The 17,116-nt window shown below is 34.9% G+C and overlaps 1 protein-coding gene across 46 annotated transcripts in view; it reads right to left on the bottom strand.

The window, feature by feature from the left end:
* The window catches only part of TSC22D1 (TSC22 domain family member 1), a 132,924-nt gene that overhangs the window by 84,576 nt on the left and 31,232 nt on the right, over positions 1 to 17,116 (bottom strand). For 7 of the 46 annotated variants that reach the window (XR_011527856.1, XR_011527870.1, XR_011527857.1 and 4 more), the window contains 2 exons: positions 14,546 to 14,715; positions 11,899 to 13,663 (listed from right to left, as the gene is read on the bottom strand). The exons of 9 other annotated variants lie outside the window; for them this stretch is intronic. Coding sequence is in view for 13 of the 37 variants with exons in the window: in XM_070578309.1 (XP_070434410.1) it covers positions 14,375 to 14,702 (328 nt within the window). In the remaining 24 variants the exon portion in view is untranslated. Of the gene's footprint in view, positions 1 to 11,898; positions 14,716 to 15,869; positions 16,027 to 17,116 lie in introns of those variants that run through there. 30 more of the 46 variants (XR_011527863.1, XR_011527872.1, XR_011527873.1 and 27 more) reach the window with 7 other exon arrangements.

Genomic DNA, 17,116 nt, shown 5'->3' with positions numbered 1-17,116 from the left:
AGAAATGAGGTCACAGGACAAACTGCCACCTCAAAAACTGAAGAACTAGGCAAATACAGAAAACTGCAGCTCACCAGAAGCAGAAACCACCACCGGAGCCAGTGGAGCCAACAAAAGGTAGAGAAACTTAAAGAGAATTGATTAACTGCTAGAGACTGAAAGTGCATAAACTTGAGAGATTAAAAAAGCCTGGGAAACCAACCTCATGGGGCCTCCCACCCCTTCATGAGTTTTACCTCCAGAAGCCCCACTGGGTTCTCAGGGCAAAGAAGAGAAAAAGATCCTCTTGCTTCTGGACCAGGAGAGGTAAACCAACCATTTTGAAATGTGCCGGAAGCATGTAGTTATCCTTAACGAAGGTCGGCCCTCAAGGAAAACTAGTTTGCCAGAGGCTAACCAAAATGGATTGTACCAAATCCTAACCAAATAGAGAAAGGGAAATATCCAAATCAGGCCCTCTCTACCCTTCCTGTCTCATTTAAGGGGAAAGAAGGGTTGGGGGCAGGCGGCACTTGGGAAGGTGAAAGCCCACAGCAGGGTCTCCTACAGGACTGAGACTTAATGGTAGGACCACAGAACACTTTCCCTCCCCCACACCTCACCACACCAACAGGGAATTATAATTGAAGGAATGCAAGGCTCAGATTCTATTTATAAAGGAGCCTCTAAGCATCCCAAAGATGAGAGCGTAGAGGAAATTTTAGCCTCCAATATATACAGCTACAGCTACAACTAATGGTAAACAGACTAACACCTAGCCAAATCAACATAAAACCTCACACTATAGGCCCATTTGCCCAAGTTCCTTTTACCCAATACGTCACATCCAGCATTTAACAAAAAATTACAAGGCATGCTAAAAGGCAAAAGACACAATCTGAAGATACAAAGCAAGCATCAGAACCAAATTCAGATATGGCAGAGATTATTAGACCAAAAATTTCAAATAACTACTAATATGCTAAAAGCTCTAATGGAAATAGTGGTAATATACAAGAAGAGAAGGGTAATGTAAGCAGATAGGTGAAAACACTAAGAAAGAATCAAATGGAAACGCTCTAAGTAAAAAACACAGTAACAGAAATAAAGAATGCAATTCATAAGTAGATTGGACATCATCTAAGAAAGAATCAGTGTGCCAAGATACATCAACAGAAGCTTCCTAAACTGAAAAGTGGGTGAAAAAAACAGAATATCCAAAAACTGTGGGACAATTTAAAAAGAAGTAACATAAGCATTTTGGAACCAGCAAGAGAAAAGAGAAAGGAACAGAAGAAATATTTAAGAAATAACGGCTGAGAATTTTCAAAAATTTGTTAACAGATACCAAACTACACATCCAGGAGAGAACATGAAGCAGGATAAACACCAAAATATATACACTTTGTTGTTAGTGTCACTGAGTTGATTCTGACTCCCAGTGACCCTCTGTACAGAAGAGTAGAACCCTGCCCAGTCTTTTTGCACCATCTGCTGACCTCCTGGTGCTCTATCAGACAATGCCCGACTGCTATTCATAGGGTTTTCATGTCCAATTTTTTCAGTAGTGGGTGGCTAGGTCCTTCTTTCTAGTCTGTCTTAGTCTGGAAGCTCCTGTCCACCATGGATGACCCTGCTGGTATTTAAAATACCAGTGGCACAATTTTTAGCAACATACAGCCACCACAGTATGACAACCAACTGGTGTGGTTCCATGACCAAGAAATGAACCCAGGCTGCAATGGCAAGAGCACCAAATCTTGACCACTAGATCATAAGGGACAGCTATTATCTACACTTAGGCATATCATATTCAAACTTCAGAAAATCAAAGACAAAGGAAAAATCCTGAAAGAAGCCTGAGCAGAAGTAGGGGAGGAGAAACCTTACCTATAGGTGAATAAGGATAAAAACTATATCAGACATTTCTTCAAAAACCATGCAAGCAAAAAGAGTGGAGTGAAATATTTAAAGCATTGGGGAAAAAAAAAAAAAAAAGCTACCAATCTAGAATTTTGTATCCAGCAAAATTAACCTTCACAAGTGAATGGGAAAAAAAATCTTCTCAAACAAAAACAGAGGGAATTTGTCACCAGTAGACCTGACCTGAAAGAAATGCTAAAATAAGTTCCTCAGAGAAAATTAAAATATATTGGTCATGGGACTACACAATTTTCCTCTGGAATAGCATTAAAGAAATAAAGGCAAAACAAAACCTTTTATTTTTAAAATTCTAAATTGATCTAACACACAGTTTGTTCAAAATGACAGCAACAATATACTGGATGATTATAGCTTATAAAGAAGTAAAATAAAGGGGCCAGCCTCATGGCTGAATGGTTGGCTTCACATGCTCTGCTTCAGTGGCCCAGAGTTTCACTGACTCAGATCCTGAGCATGGACCTAGCACCACTTATCAGGCCATGCTGAGGTGGCATCCCATATAGCAGAACTAGAAGGAGCTACAACTAGAACATACATACAACTACGTACTGGGGGACTTTGGGGAGAAGAAGAAAATACAAAGATTGGCAACAGATGTTAGCTCATGTGCCAATCTAAAAAAAAAAAGTGAAGTAAAGAACAACAGTGTCATAAGCGATGGGAAGGAGGAAGTGGGAATACCCTGTTATAAGGTACCTGCAGTACCCATGAAGTGGTATAGTGTTATTTGAAGGTGGATTAGTTGTAAGATATATATTGTAAACTCTAGAGCAACAACTGAAAAAATTTTTGGAAGTATAATTGATATGCTAAGAAGAGAGAAAATGGAATTATATAAAATAGTCTCAGAGAAGGCAGAAAAAGTTGGAAAGCAAAGTAAATTTTATTTTATTTTTTTTTAAAGATTGGCACCTGGGCTAACAACTGTTGCCAATCTTCCTTTTTTTTTTTCCTGCTTTATCTCCCCAAACCCTCCCCCCGTACACAGTTGTATATCTTAGTTGCACGTCCTTCTAGTTGTGGGATGTGGCACACCACCTCAACGTGGCCTGACGAGCGGTGCCATGTCTGCACCCAGGATCCGAACCCTGGGCCGCCGCAGCAGAGCGCGCAAACTTAACCACTCGGCCACGGAGCCAGCCTCAGCAAAGTAAATTTTAAAAGAACAAGAGCCATGAATAGAAAAGTTACAAGCAAGGCAGATTTTAATCCAACTATACCAGTATTTGCTTAAAATGTAAATGTTAAAAATACATCAATTAAAAGACAGAGACTATCAAAGAAAATAGAAAAAAAACAAGAACCTACCATATGTTTTCTATAAGAAACCCACTCTAAAGATACAGGTAGATTAAAAATAAAGGGATGGAAAAGATATATCATGGTAACACTAATCAAAAGAAAGCTAGAATAGCTACATTAATTTCGGAAAAAATAGACTTCAGAACAAGGAGATGTTATCAGGGATAAAGAGGGACATTACATAATGATGGAGGGGTCAACTCTCCATGAACACATAACAATGCTTAATGTGTATTTGCCTAACAAGAGAGTGTCCAAGTATGTGAGGCAAAACCGATAAAACTGAAATGAGAAACTGATGAATCGACTATTATACTTAAAGACTTTAACACCACTCTATCACTAATTGACAGATCCAGCAGGAAGAAAATCAGTCAGGACAGCTGAACTGAACAATACTATCAATCAACTGGAACTAACTGACAGCTCTAAAGAATACTTCATCAAACAACATCAAATACACATTCTCAAATTCACATGAAACATTCACCAAGATTAAGCATCATAAAACACACCACAAAAAAACTGAGAATAGAAATCATACTAAGTACGCTATAAGACCGCAAAGGAATTAAACCAAAAACCAATAACAGGTAGTAGATACTTACAGAATAGATGGGAAACCCCAAACTTAGAGATTAAATAACACATTTCTAAATAACACATTGGGGGCAGGGGGTAAGGCTCAAGAGAAATCTAGAAAAATTTCAAACTAAAAGGAAATGAAAATACAACTTATCAAAATTCTAGGATGCAGCAAAAACAGTGCTTAGAAAGAAAACCAATATAAATATATAAATATAAAATATAATGCAAGCAGAAGGAAAGAAATAAAAATTAGAGCAGAAATTAATAAAACTGGAAAGAGTAAAATAGAGAAATATCAACAAAACCATCATCCAGTTATTTTATCAATAAAGTTGATAGATCTCTAGCCAGGCTAACAAATAAAAGGAAAGACAACACAAACAATTAATATCACAAAGGAAAGAGTTGCGATCATTACTGATCTGATGGAAATTAAAAAGATAATAAGGAATATTTTGAAGAACTCTATCTCCACAAATTCGATAACTTAGATGCAAAAGACCAATTCCTTAAAAGATACAATCTACCAAAATTTACACAAAAGAAACAAACTGAATAGATTTTCATCTATTGAAGAAACTGAGTGAATAATTAATAACTTTCCAAAACAGAAAGCACCAAGCCCAGATATTTTCCCTGGTGAATTCCACAAAATATTTAATGAAGTGATACCAATTACCTACAATCTCTTCCAGAAAGTAGAAAGAGAGGGAACAATTACTAATTCATTCTAAGAGGCCAACCCAATATCAAAATTAAACAAAAAGACATTAAAAGAAAGGAAAATTACAGACCAGTATCTCTCATTAACATTGATACAAAAATCCGTGACAAAATACTGACAAATCAAATACAATAATGTGTAAAAAGAATTATATACCATGACCAAGTTCAATTTACTCCACGTATGCAAGGCTGATTTAACATTCAAAAATCAATTCATGTAATCCATCACATCAACACCCTAGAAAAGAAAAATCATAATCTTATCAATAGATGCAGAAAAAGCACTTGAGAAAAGCCAGTATCAACATGATTTAAAAAAAACAAACTGAGGAAACTAGAACTAGTGGGGAACTTCCTTAACATGATAAAGAATATCTACAAAACACCAATAGCTAGCATGATACTTATCAGTGAGAAAATAGAGGCTTTCCACCTACTATCAGAAACAAGAGGAGCATGCCCCCTCTCACCCTTCCTATTCAACACTGTACTGGGAAGTCCTAGCTAATATAGTACGAAAGAAAATAAAAAGGTATATAGATTGAGAAGGAAAAAATAAAACTGTCTTTGTTTGCAAATAGCGTGATGTGTATGTTGAAAATCCCTAAACAGCAAGAAGAAAACTCCTGTAACTAATAAGCAACTATAGCAAGGTTGTGAGATACAGGTAAAGTCAACTGTTTTCCTATATACCAGCAACGAACAATTGGAATCTGGAACTAAAAACACATCATTTACATTAGCACCCAAAAAAAGGAAATACTTAGACACAAATCTAACAAAATGTGTACAAGATCTAATGAAGAAGAAACTACAAAATGGTGATGAAAAATCAAAGGTCTAAATAGACAGATATTCTATGTTCATAGAAAGACTAAATATTGTTAGATGTCAATTATTCCCAATTTGACCTTTAGATGCAATGCAATCCCTCCCAATCAAAATCCCAGCAAGTCATTTTGTGGATATAGATAAAATGATTCTAAAGTCTCTATGAAAAGGCAAAAGACCCAGAATAGCCAGCACAATATTGAAGAAGAACAAAGTCAGAAGACTGACACTAACGAACTTCAAGACTTACCAAAGTATGGTACTGGCAAAGTAGACCAATGGAACAGAATAAAAAGCCCCAAAATAGACCCATACAAATACAGTCACCTGATCACTGAAGAAGGAGCAAAGAAAATTCAAAAGAGAAAGAACAGTCATTTCAACAAGCGGTGTTAGAACAACTGGACATCCACATGCAAAAAAAAAAATCAACCTAAACATTGGCCGTAAACCTTTCACAAAAATTAACTCAAAATAGATCACAGATCTAAATGTAAAACTCAAAACTGTAAAACTTCCAGAAGATAACATAAGAGAAAATCTAAGTAACCATGGGTTTGGCAATGAGTTTTTAGATACAACACCAAAAGCATGATCCATTAAAGAAAAAACTGAGGAATGAGACTTCATTAAAATTTAAAACTTCTGCTCTCTAAGAGACACTGTTAGTAGGAAGATAACCCAAAGGCTAGGAAAAAATATTTACAAAACACTTATCTGGTAAGGGACTAGTATCCAAAATATACAAAGAATTCTCAAAACTCAACAATAAAAAAACAAACAACCGATTTTAACAATGGGCAGGGCCTGGCCCCATGGCCAAGTGGTTAAGTTCACATGTTCCACTTCAGTGGCCCAAGGTTTCCTCGGTTTGGACCCTATGTGCAGACCTGGCACCGCTCATTAAGCCATGCTGAGACGGCATCCTTCACTGCAGCACTAGGACGACCTACTACTAGAATAAACAACTATGTACTGGGGGGCTGCGGGGAGAAGGAAAAAAAAAAGATTGGCAACAGATAGTAGCTCAGGCCAATCTTTAGAAAAAGAAAAAATGGGCAAAAGCTCTGAACAAACACCTGACCAAAGGCAATATACAGATGGAAAATAAGCATATGAAAACATGCCCAATATCATGTCATTTGGGAATGGTACATTTAAACGAGACACCACCACATCCCTGTCAAAGTGACTCCAATCCAAAACACTGACAAACACCAAATGCTGATGAGGATGCAGAGCAACAGGAACTCTCATTCACTGCTGGTGGGAACGCAAAATGGTACTGCCACTTTGGAAGACAGTTGGGCAGTTTCTTACAAAGCTTACCATAAGATCCAACAATCACACTATGTATTTTTCCAAATGAGTTGAAAACTTATGTTCACAAAAACCTGCATACAAATGTTTATAGCAGCTTTATTCGTGCCAAAAGTTGGAAGCAACCAAGATGTCCTTCAAGAATGAGTGAAAAAACCAACTGTGGTAAATCTATACGATGAAATAGGCTATCAAGTCACAAAAAGACACTGTATATTGCTAACTGAAGGAAGCCAGTCTGAAAAGGCTACATATCCAAGTATATGATGTTTTGGAAAAGGCAACACTGTAGAGACATAAAAACATCTGTGGTTGCCAGGGGTGGAAATGGAGGGAAGCAATGAATAGGTGGAGCACAAGCCATTTGTAGGTCGGTGAAACTATCCTGTACAATACAATAATTGTGATACAGATCAGTGCGGATTTGGCAAAACCCACAGAACTGTAAGACACAAGAGTGAACCCTAATGCAAATTATGGACTCCAATTAATAATGTGTATCAAAATTAGTTCATTAACTCTAACAAATGTAACACACAAAAGTAAGATGTTGACAATAGAAGAAACTAAGGGAGGGGAAACAGGGTATATGGGGAGAACTCTGTACTTTCTGGTCAACTTTTTTGTAAAACTAATACTACTCTTTTAAGAGAGTCTATTAAAACTGCACACTAAGTAAAATATCCCTTTTATCTACTTTAAACACTGAGGGTCTATATGAAATCTTCCTAAGAATATGTATTCTGTTTGGCATTCAGAAGTGCAATAGAATTTAGATTTTGACAGATCCTCTTTCAAATGCCATCTTTGTTGCTTACTGATTATGTGCCCCTGGGCAGGTTTTATAACCTCTAAGCTTCAGTATCTTTCTGTGTAAAATGAAAAAATTACCCTGCTCACAGGTCAGCTGGATTAAACTAGGTAAATATACATAAAGCACCTACCCAAAAGTGCAGAGTAGGCATGTAAATGTCTGTTCTTTTCCTTCTCCCTTATTTACCCTAAAATTCTAATTCAGGTAAGGTAGACTATACCCTACCTCAAACCAATGTTTCGCAAACAAACGTACTTATATCCTAAGAGGTACAGGTAACCATTAAACAAACACCTGTATCTTCCTGGAGCTCAATTTAAAATTGGTGGTGGGGGGGCGGGGAGGGACCTAAGTATTTAACTGGTAATTTAAAATGCTGTTATACCAAAACAACACATTGCTATAGCAGAGCTATTTGCACTATATTTCAAGAGGCAAAATAATACTATGCTGTCATTAGAACTTGGGCCACAAACTCAGACTTCCAGGTCTACTTCTTCACCATCTTCTGCTGTTTGGTACTGTTCCACTGAAGGACTGCCTTTCATTTCTCATTTTGTTACTCAACACAAGTTTATTTTCTTCTCAATGTCAGTCACATGTCAACAGTTTAGCACCAATGGGCCTGGTTACTCTTAAATTAGCAAGAACAATCTGAAAAATAACCTTACATTACACAAGTCATTTAATATGGAACTTGTGGCTGAGTCAGAATTAAGAAAGCAAATAAAAGGTTGAAACGGACATCGTATTTTTTTTTTTTTGAGAAAGATTAGCCCTGAGCTAACATCCATGCCCTTCTTACTCTAGTTTATATGTGGGACACCTGCCACAGCACAGCTTGATAAGCGGCGCCTAGGTCCGCACCGGGGATGCAAATCAGCAAACCCCAGGCCACCAAAGTGGAGCACACAAACTTAACCACTATGCCACCAGGCTGGCTCCCAAGATCATACTTTTTTGACTGGTTTCTCATCAAGGTCTTTGCTGTTACCTTTAGTCAAATTTTTTTCTTTTCCACTGAACTGTGCACATTAGCCTTTGCATAAACAGAATTCTAGCCTAATTTTTAGAAACAAAATATTTTGCATATCACTATATAACTTTTTGCCCAATAGAATCTCAGCATGAATAAAATTAAGCACCTTACTGGATAAATATGTAAGGATAAACAAAGTGGCATGACTATTCCAGGACCAAACACAGGCTGAGCACACCTGTACTGTCTTGGTTCAGTGTCACATATGAAGAAAAACAATGATAAACTGAAGCATGTTCAGAGAAGATCCACAAAACCTTTATGGATTACAAAACCATGGTACATGAATAAGAGCAAAAAAAATGGAGCTGCTTAATCCATAGGGGAAAAAAAAAAAAGACAGGCTTGGAATTGATGGAGTAAACAGCCACCTTAAAATATCTGAAGGATGTCATATTTGAAGGGAATTAGACTTGCTCTGTGTTGTCCAGAACTAGGATCAACATGAGGAGGCAGTCAAGTACAGATCTCGTAGGTTGCAGTCAAGTGACTTGAGTCCTACAGACATTTTTTTATCAATTGTGTGATATTAGAATATATGTGATATTCCTAGATGTTATCTTGTATATATAAAATGAGGGTGCTAAACTAGATAGCTTCTAAGATAATTTTCAAATAAAAAATGACACGGAAGCACTTCTGGATCAACTTCTTACCATTAGAGCATCCTGAACATGGAATCAGCCACCTCATGAAGTAGTGAGTTCTATCAACAGCTCTCATCAACATTACCATTTGCCCTACGTAAAGGCTGATGTGGAATAGACAGCAAACTATTGTAAATAAAAGCCAAATGTCCACAAGCTGGTGTTCTTATAAAAAGAACTAAAAGATAGGATAGAAGATTATTGTGTTTTCTATGTTGCCATCTATTGAGTAAATTATACGAGTAATTTAATTCTAGAAATAAAATCCTAGATTTTTCTAGCTCATCTGTACTGAATATTGCATTTTCCTTTGTTTCTCAATATACTAAATATTATGCTAACACTTGACTCTTTGAACCTACTTAATATTCCTTAGAGAATAACAGTATAACTTTCTTCTGATTTTATATACTAGCCAACAATACTATTTCTTCATCCTTAAGATTCCCTTGAGTTATGGTGTAAGTGAATGTTTATAAAACTCGAATTAATTTCTCAAACCAAAATAAAGATTACTCAGTACAGCTAATTGGTTTCTAAGTTCTAGGTATTGTTTAATAAAAATAGGCATTCACAGTAAAAATGAAGCCAGGCAATTATCTCATGGAATATGTACTCAACTTTCCATCAAAGTACAAAACTTTAATAGTGCTCAGGGTTAAGAAATACTAAATTAAATACGGATCACAAACACTAAGAGAGCAGGGGTGGGAGATGCCTTGGAATATAAGAGGCCAAGTACACAAAGGGTACAATGTCTGGATATATGTTTCTAAACGCATTCCAAAGTCATACAAAAACAAATTTGTGGTTTATCCACTTCTCTTCTCTGGGAGAGATTTCTAAGAAAAATTATTTTCCTAATTCTACCATCTGTCTGAAAATCCAAGGATATCTATTACAGTTCAATTTATCATCAGACATTACACGGAACACATTTTGAACATTTTCCTACCTATGCCATACCTTACCTCTTAAAGTAGAGATCCCTTTGATCCTAATTCCTCAAAACTCCGATGCATACGTCAAAGGGCCCTAACATTTCTTATTGCAGTCATCGAATGACCTTAGATGCACATACTAGTGGAAAAACAGCTTAGAGCACCTTTGTGCTTATTTTTGGAAACACAAATCTTTCACATTTTAGGACTAAATTAAGATAAAATCTTTTTAGTGGGAAATAAAAATGCCTGAATAAAAAGAAAGCCAGAAATTGCTTAGGATATCTAAGCACTGACATTTTGCTCAGTTGCTTCAGTACAGCAAAGTAAAATCAGATCTGTGCACACATTTATAAGCTATAAGAAGGTCAGTACTTTGCAGTCACACTGCTTATGTAACATTTACTTTTTTAAAATAGAAACTATGTTCTTATACCTCAAATATAAAGGTAAGCCATGTTCAACATTCTGTAATATTTTTATTTTGACGCTATTGATGGTGTAGGAAAAAAGTCCATGCAATAAAAATTAATTAAATTATTTAAAATTCTCATTTCACCATTATTTTTACAATATGTTCAAAGTTTCCAGTGCAGGATTTTTATTTAACCCCCCACACCCCATCCTTTTACACACATATAGTTAAGGCTTATAAATTTTCTATATTCAAGTAAAATAAAGCCTTCCATTGAAATATATTATATCTGTAAACCTTTAATGGCTTTAATTCTATAAAAAATTTAATACACAGAATCTTTAACTCATCTTTTCCAAACTTACCAGACTAATAAAGCCATGAATTTTAGCTTTCTTTCCCACCCTACAAATACAACAGCTATTCTAAACTACAATTTCCTTTCATAATTCTTATTTTTTCAGAGTATTAATTTCTTTGAGGAACCAAATTATTTCATTTTAATCCACAAGTTGTCATCAATTCAACTTTTATTTCTTGCCTAGGACCCCATCATAATATTTATTTTTAATTTCTGGAGTCCACTTCTTAGTTAAATTTTCTTCAAATCAAAAGAGAAATCCTCTTGCTTCTAGCAGACTCTACATAGAAAAGGTAAATTACTCCACTGGCTTCAATTAAGCTTATGTAGCTATCAAGATAAGAATCATTAAAACCAAATTTTATCCTTTTCCATGTTGTTTTGATAAAGTTAAAAGCAAGAGATGCTTAAGTCAAGATTTCTCCTTCTACAACTATTTGTTCAAGCAGAATACTAAAATATAAAACATTTTTCTTCTCCTGTTAGCTCTTATGAATTGGGCAGTTTTCCAGCCAGTCACTATTTTCAAATCTTCTTTTTCTGAGTAGAGGAACTGTCTTTTGTATGCTATTTTGTAAGGGGTTATATTTTGATCAATCTCACTTCAAAAGATTTGACCATATTACTCCTGATATTTACAATATTAACTCAAGAGTTTTAATGGTTCGCAAAATTGACATACGAAAACAGCATCTAAAAAAAATCCAATTCTGGAAACAAAGTTAAGGTGAAGCTAATTAGGAAAACGCAAAAATAGACCAAATAGATCACTTATTTCATAACACTTGGCACTTGGATGACCCAATGAAGAATTAATTTTAACTTAACAGTTTAAAATTTTTTTTCTCAAAAAATATTAACATATACAAGGATAGAATATATATTCAGAAATATTTAGAAGACACATAAAATTAAAATACACTTAAAAATAATGTTGCAGTTTTCATTTGCTACTCCTGAAACAAAAATAAGTCATTTATCAGTAAGTGCATTTTTTTCATGGAGAAAATATTTATTAGTTTTCAAAAGATCACATAATACAAATATTACACAATTAGTCATTCTAGAAAAAAATTATCTTATATTAATATTCATAAAATAAACACTGGAAAATATAAGATTGCATATTGTGACACGAAATATTAAAAAATCTGAAAGGAAAATGTATCAAAATAAAAGTTTAAATAAACAAATCAGTTCACATTAATATACAAAAAGTTTCACTTTTAAATAGCTTTTAGTGGCATGAGGTGAATAGAAATGCACTTACATTTCTTTTGCACACTTTAAGGAACAGAGCTAAAATTTAATCAAAGCATGAGATTAAGAGATTAAATCACTTTCATCTTCAAAGCTGAAACAAAAGGCTAATAACCTCACAGGCCATAAACTGGTTTATACTTTGGTTCAAAGAGTTCACCTAATATAATTTCCAAACAAATTTCACTTTCAGTTCCCCTGAGTTCTAAAATGTCAAGTGGTTATTTTTTAATTTATATGTGTTTGTAAAAACTGTCTTATAACATTTAACAAAAACAAATCAAGCATAAAAAGCTGTAATCGTTTATGGGAATGCAGAGCTCTCTAGGGAAATTTTAGTTCAAACTGATCTTTTAAACTTACTTTTAAGTATTATACATACAAAAATTTATTTGTAATTAATGAGGAAAATATAGGTCCCACATATAGCCAAGAAAGATTAAAGGCCAGGTTATAACTTAGCAAATGTGCTTTCTAAAACCTTTAAGATTCCTAAAATATTTTAAGTGCTTTCATATTAATAACTCTGGAATTTCTATTCTTAAAACTTATACCAAATAAAACTGGCAGCATCAGGTAACTTAAAAACTTCTTTAATAGCTTTTGACTGACCAGTTAATAGATATCAAAGAGAGAAACAGAAACATTTTGATAACTAATTGCATCAATTAATTGATAGTCTGGATAACTGTTTTGCAACTTACTGACACCTAGAGGCTTATTCTAATACTACCAATTGCCTTTGCTCTCTCAAATAGCCCTGCTTCAGTATCCTTCAAACTTGAGTACGCCTTCAATGCAAAACAATACCTCAAGCTTAACAGGTATTTACTACTTTAGAAGACCAACTAAGCTATTATGATCTCAAAAGATGTCTCTTCTACTTCTCTACTGGAATCTGTGTTGATTGACAAATAAGAATAAGGATCAAGACCAGAAAAAGATAAGCTAAGAGTGTGTCCTACTATTAAAAGTAATTTGGGAATAATTAAGAAGTTTACCCTTTATTTACTAGTTCCTTTCAGTGTCAAGCAACAAAAAACAGTTTCATTAAGATTTTTGAATCTCCTACGCTTTAAAAAAAAATTTGCCTGCTTCACTAAGGTGATTTTCAATCCCACAAATCTTTTAAATGAAACAGATACAGAGAGCTGCTTTTAAAAGAAAGGAGTCTCTCGTGCTTTCTCTATTTCAGTCTTCTGAATAGAAAGGAATATTTTCATGGCCACGTAAAATTCCAATCTGAAAAAATTATTTCATTATTTGAGCCTTTCCGTTTCCAGACCAAGAGTACACCAGAGTAAATCTTAAAGTTTATAAATGACAAGATCAGGTGGCTCTCTCATCCTGGTGTCTTCTAGATACATTGCATGGCTCCGTTCACCACTGCCTTCCAAACTGGAGGTGCTGCATGTGTGACAGATATCATCCATGAAGGCTCTGCTAGAAGAGTTCCTTTTGCTGAAGAAGTATGATGTTTACCAGTTGAAAGAAATCTGGGCAATTAGAGAACAAATAAACCGGTCTCCCATTATCAAGATACCTGGAGTCACAGAAGGAATCCACCAAGGAAAAATGAAAACTTGCCAAAGGCACCAAGTTCACGTTCTACCCACTGTAGATGATAAGAACTTCCTGGAATCAAACCCTACCCCTGGCATCAAACAAACTAAGAGATAACTATCTTAATGCCATGGGAAAAATCTAGGACATGGCTCTTTTGCCACAAATAATATTATTCCTAGGGACTGGAAAACTATTTGTGAGTATATTTAACATAACTTTCAGGGATATTATATCCTGAAACTCATATTCATTCATATTTATCTTATTAAAGAATGAAGCCTAGTAAAACCATAATGGTATTATCATTGCATCTTCTAAAAGATCTAATTAATATGAAGTCCTAAAGTTTGAGGTAGAAAAAAGAACAAAAAGTTCTCACTAACAGGGTAGGATAACACCTGGACATCAGACTGTGTAATTTAGGAGAATTCAGATGTCCAGTTGGCCCAAAGATGAAATACAGAAACTTCTTACTTACTGGATTATAAAAGAGCACTTAAAAGTCCACTAACACCATTAAAGGCTAAAACGGGCAAATAGTCCCTTTGTATAATTCCTGTGGACTACACAGGCATTCACCAAATCAAGTGCCCCAAATCATCCACTGCTTTAATTATCTGGAGAGAAAATTAAAGAAATTCTTAGTCTTTTTTTTTTGAATGGGCACTAGTTAGCATCTTAGAAAAACAAACAGATTGCAGCCCCACTTGGTTCTTATATGAACCCAAGGAGTTTACCAATAGAATTAAATGGGCAATGGAAGGACACTCCAATCTATAAATAAACCCAAGTAAATAATGGAAAGCACCCACTTGTTTCTTATCCTTTCCCACTCTCTCCAGAAGCTGGATATTCTGCCTCCAAGGGTTCAGTGGAGAAAGTGGACCCCTGACGTCAAAAGCTCTCCGTGGTCTTGGCTGTATCTGTGGTTCTAGGATCACTCCTTGCACCTCTGGTAGGAGAGAAGCACTGAAATAGAGAGCTGAATATAGATTTAAGAAAAAATTCTTATTAAGAAATTACATTCTCTGGTCATTTGAGTTTGTAATGACTTATCCTCAGGATAAAAAGGAGCTACCTTTGAGCATACTTTCTTTAGTGCCTTCTTAATTTGAATTTTGGAAGTCTGTCACCACAAATGATTAATTCATTCCTCAGTAACTATTAAGAAGGGACCTATCTTGGTCTAAGCTATAACACATTCTGACAAACCACTCAACTTCAAGTGGAAGACGGAATCGAAAAGTGATAAATTATGACTGGAAACAAGATCATAGTTGTCTTAAAGGGACAGGGAAAGTCACTCGACCTCAGACATATCAGAGGAGGAGTTCCAGTTAATTCTTCTGTCAAAGAGAAGAAGATGGATTGAAAAGTGGAAACAGAATAATCAAGCATATTAACAGGAATGCTACTAAACCTTGGGAATTGTCTAAGAAGTTGAATTTGTTCTTGGGCTTTAAGTCTTCAGTAATTTAAAGAATTAATCAGACTACAGTCCCATATTATAGCAATACAAAGCTAAACCTAATTTTATCAAGCTATGGCTACTGTCACTGAAAAAGATCTATTCTCCAAGCACTCATATTTAAAAGTGGGAGGGCAGAATAGTGGACACAGACAATACAGACTTTTATAACACATTTTAAAATGTATGATCATTTGGTTTTGGGTCAAGAAGGACCAGGAAATAATCATTAATGTCTACAATGCAGAAATTAAAGCAGTAAGATATACCCAATAATAGATGATGATAAAGATACTGGAAAAGTTTGCTTTATTATAGGAATAAAATAAGGTAAATAAGAGAAGGAAGTTCAAAGCACATAGCATCTGATCAAGGAAAAGCTGAAAGGAGAAAAAGACAGGCAGATATCTATTTAAAGTTACAGGGACTGCAAGATAAATTTTAACAGTGGAAAACAGATCAATTATACTTTGTGGTACAGAGTGACATATCCCTATTAAATTTCAGATCTTATTCTAAATAGAAAGGTGCTGCACATTCCTGCCATATGAAACAGAATCACACTATCCTATTTCAGGGACACGTTATATTTTGGGGTAAATTAAGGGGAAAAAATGCTATCAAGTAATCTCTCTCTCACACCAACTGGTTATCACAAAGTTCCTTACCTGTGAGTGGAACGAGGATTGTGCTCTCTTGTTCTCTATCAATCAACCAACAAAGGTTATAGTCTCAGCACTAAGAAGGTAGCAACCAACCAAAGTTAGTTTTTAATGCCTTCACTTCCTCCTGGCTCTGCCGGCCAGTTTGGAAACAGAGCAATAGCTGAAAAGGAATGGTTATTCCATTACCTAACAACATTTAGACTAAATTTTTGTAAAAGCCTAAAGATGAAAGAACAAGCTAACCCTTCTGCTTTAGGAATATATTCAATTCTGTACAAGTGAGAAATGAAAACAGTCTCAACTAAGAAAAGAAAATCTATGACTTTAACCATCAGAACTGTAATTTCCAAAAATTAAAGAAAGAAAGAAATGAAAAAAGAAATCTAAAAAGTCAAGGGGGTGAAAACGCCACCTAGCAAGAGGTATCAAATAACTAACTACAGGACGACTTTATGAGCCTACATGGCAGCGATTTTTTCATTTTGAATTTCCAATAGATTTTAAGTCCTAAAATCTTTTAGTTTTGAAGAGACAGTATTTTTTGAGCAATAGCTTAAAACAGTATTTTACAGTATAATCATATTGAGGCGGTATATGAGGGAAGATGAGAGGAAAGGAGTAAAAATTAGAAAAAGATCTGAATACTACATATCTCAAGAAATGCAATCTAATTAGATATTTTCAAGAGTCCAAAAATCTCAGATAGATTAACAAAGTTTTCCACAGCTGGAGTTCTTAAAGGGTGGCACTTTTAACAGATGAGAAAGGCTTAAAATTAATTCATCAGAGCTATGTTTTCATTGTACCTGTACAGTACAAACAGGTGCTACAAAAATGCTTTTAAAATTATTAAACAATCATCCTCTAGCCTTTTCTAATCAATTTCTTCGAAAAATCATTCTTTTTCATGTCTAATAATATTTCAATTTAAACCACGAAAATTAAAGATTCCCACATTAATAAGATCTAAGTAAAACTTTACTTTCGTAAAGTTAAAAAATATATTCAGACAGTACAAACAAGATACGATTTCCCAAATTTCCCAGTTTTCCTTCATTTCTTGAATACTAATCAGTATTAACAAAATATCTCATTGAAAAATACAGGCAAAAAGGGAACACTCCATTTTGGAACAGGAAATACACCTGGTAGGTTTTTTTAAGCTTACAGGCCCACTTCACTTTGAAAAATGAAAAACAACTTCCAAGAAATCATATCTTGCTCAGATTAATACTGGCCTAAGTTTGCAA

Source organism: Equus przewalskii, chromosome 16 (genome assembly GCF_037783145.1).
Source record: "Equus przewalskii isolate Varuska chromosome 16, EquPr2, whole genome shotgun sequence".
In the NCBI taxonomy this organism is placed as follows: domain Eukaryota; kingdom Metazoa; phylum Chordata; class Mammalia; order Perissodactyla; family Equidae; genus Equus; species Equus przewalskii.
The sequence above is the reverse complement of the archived record's forward strand: the minus strand, read 5'-3'. Positions and strand labels throughout refer to the sequence as shown.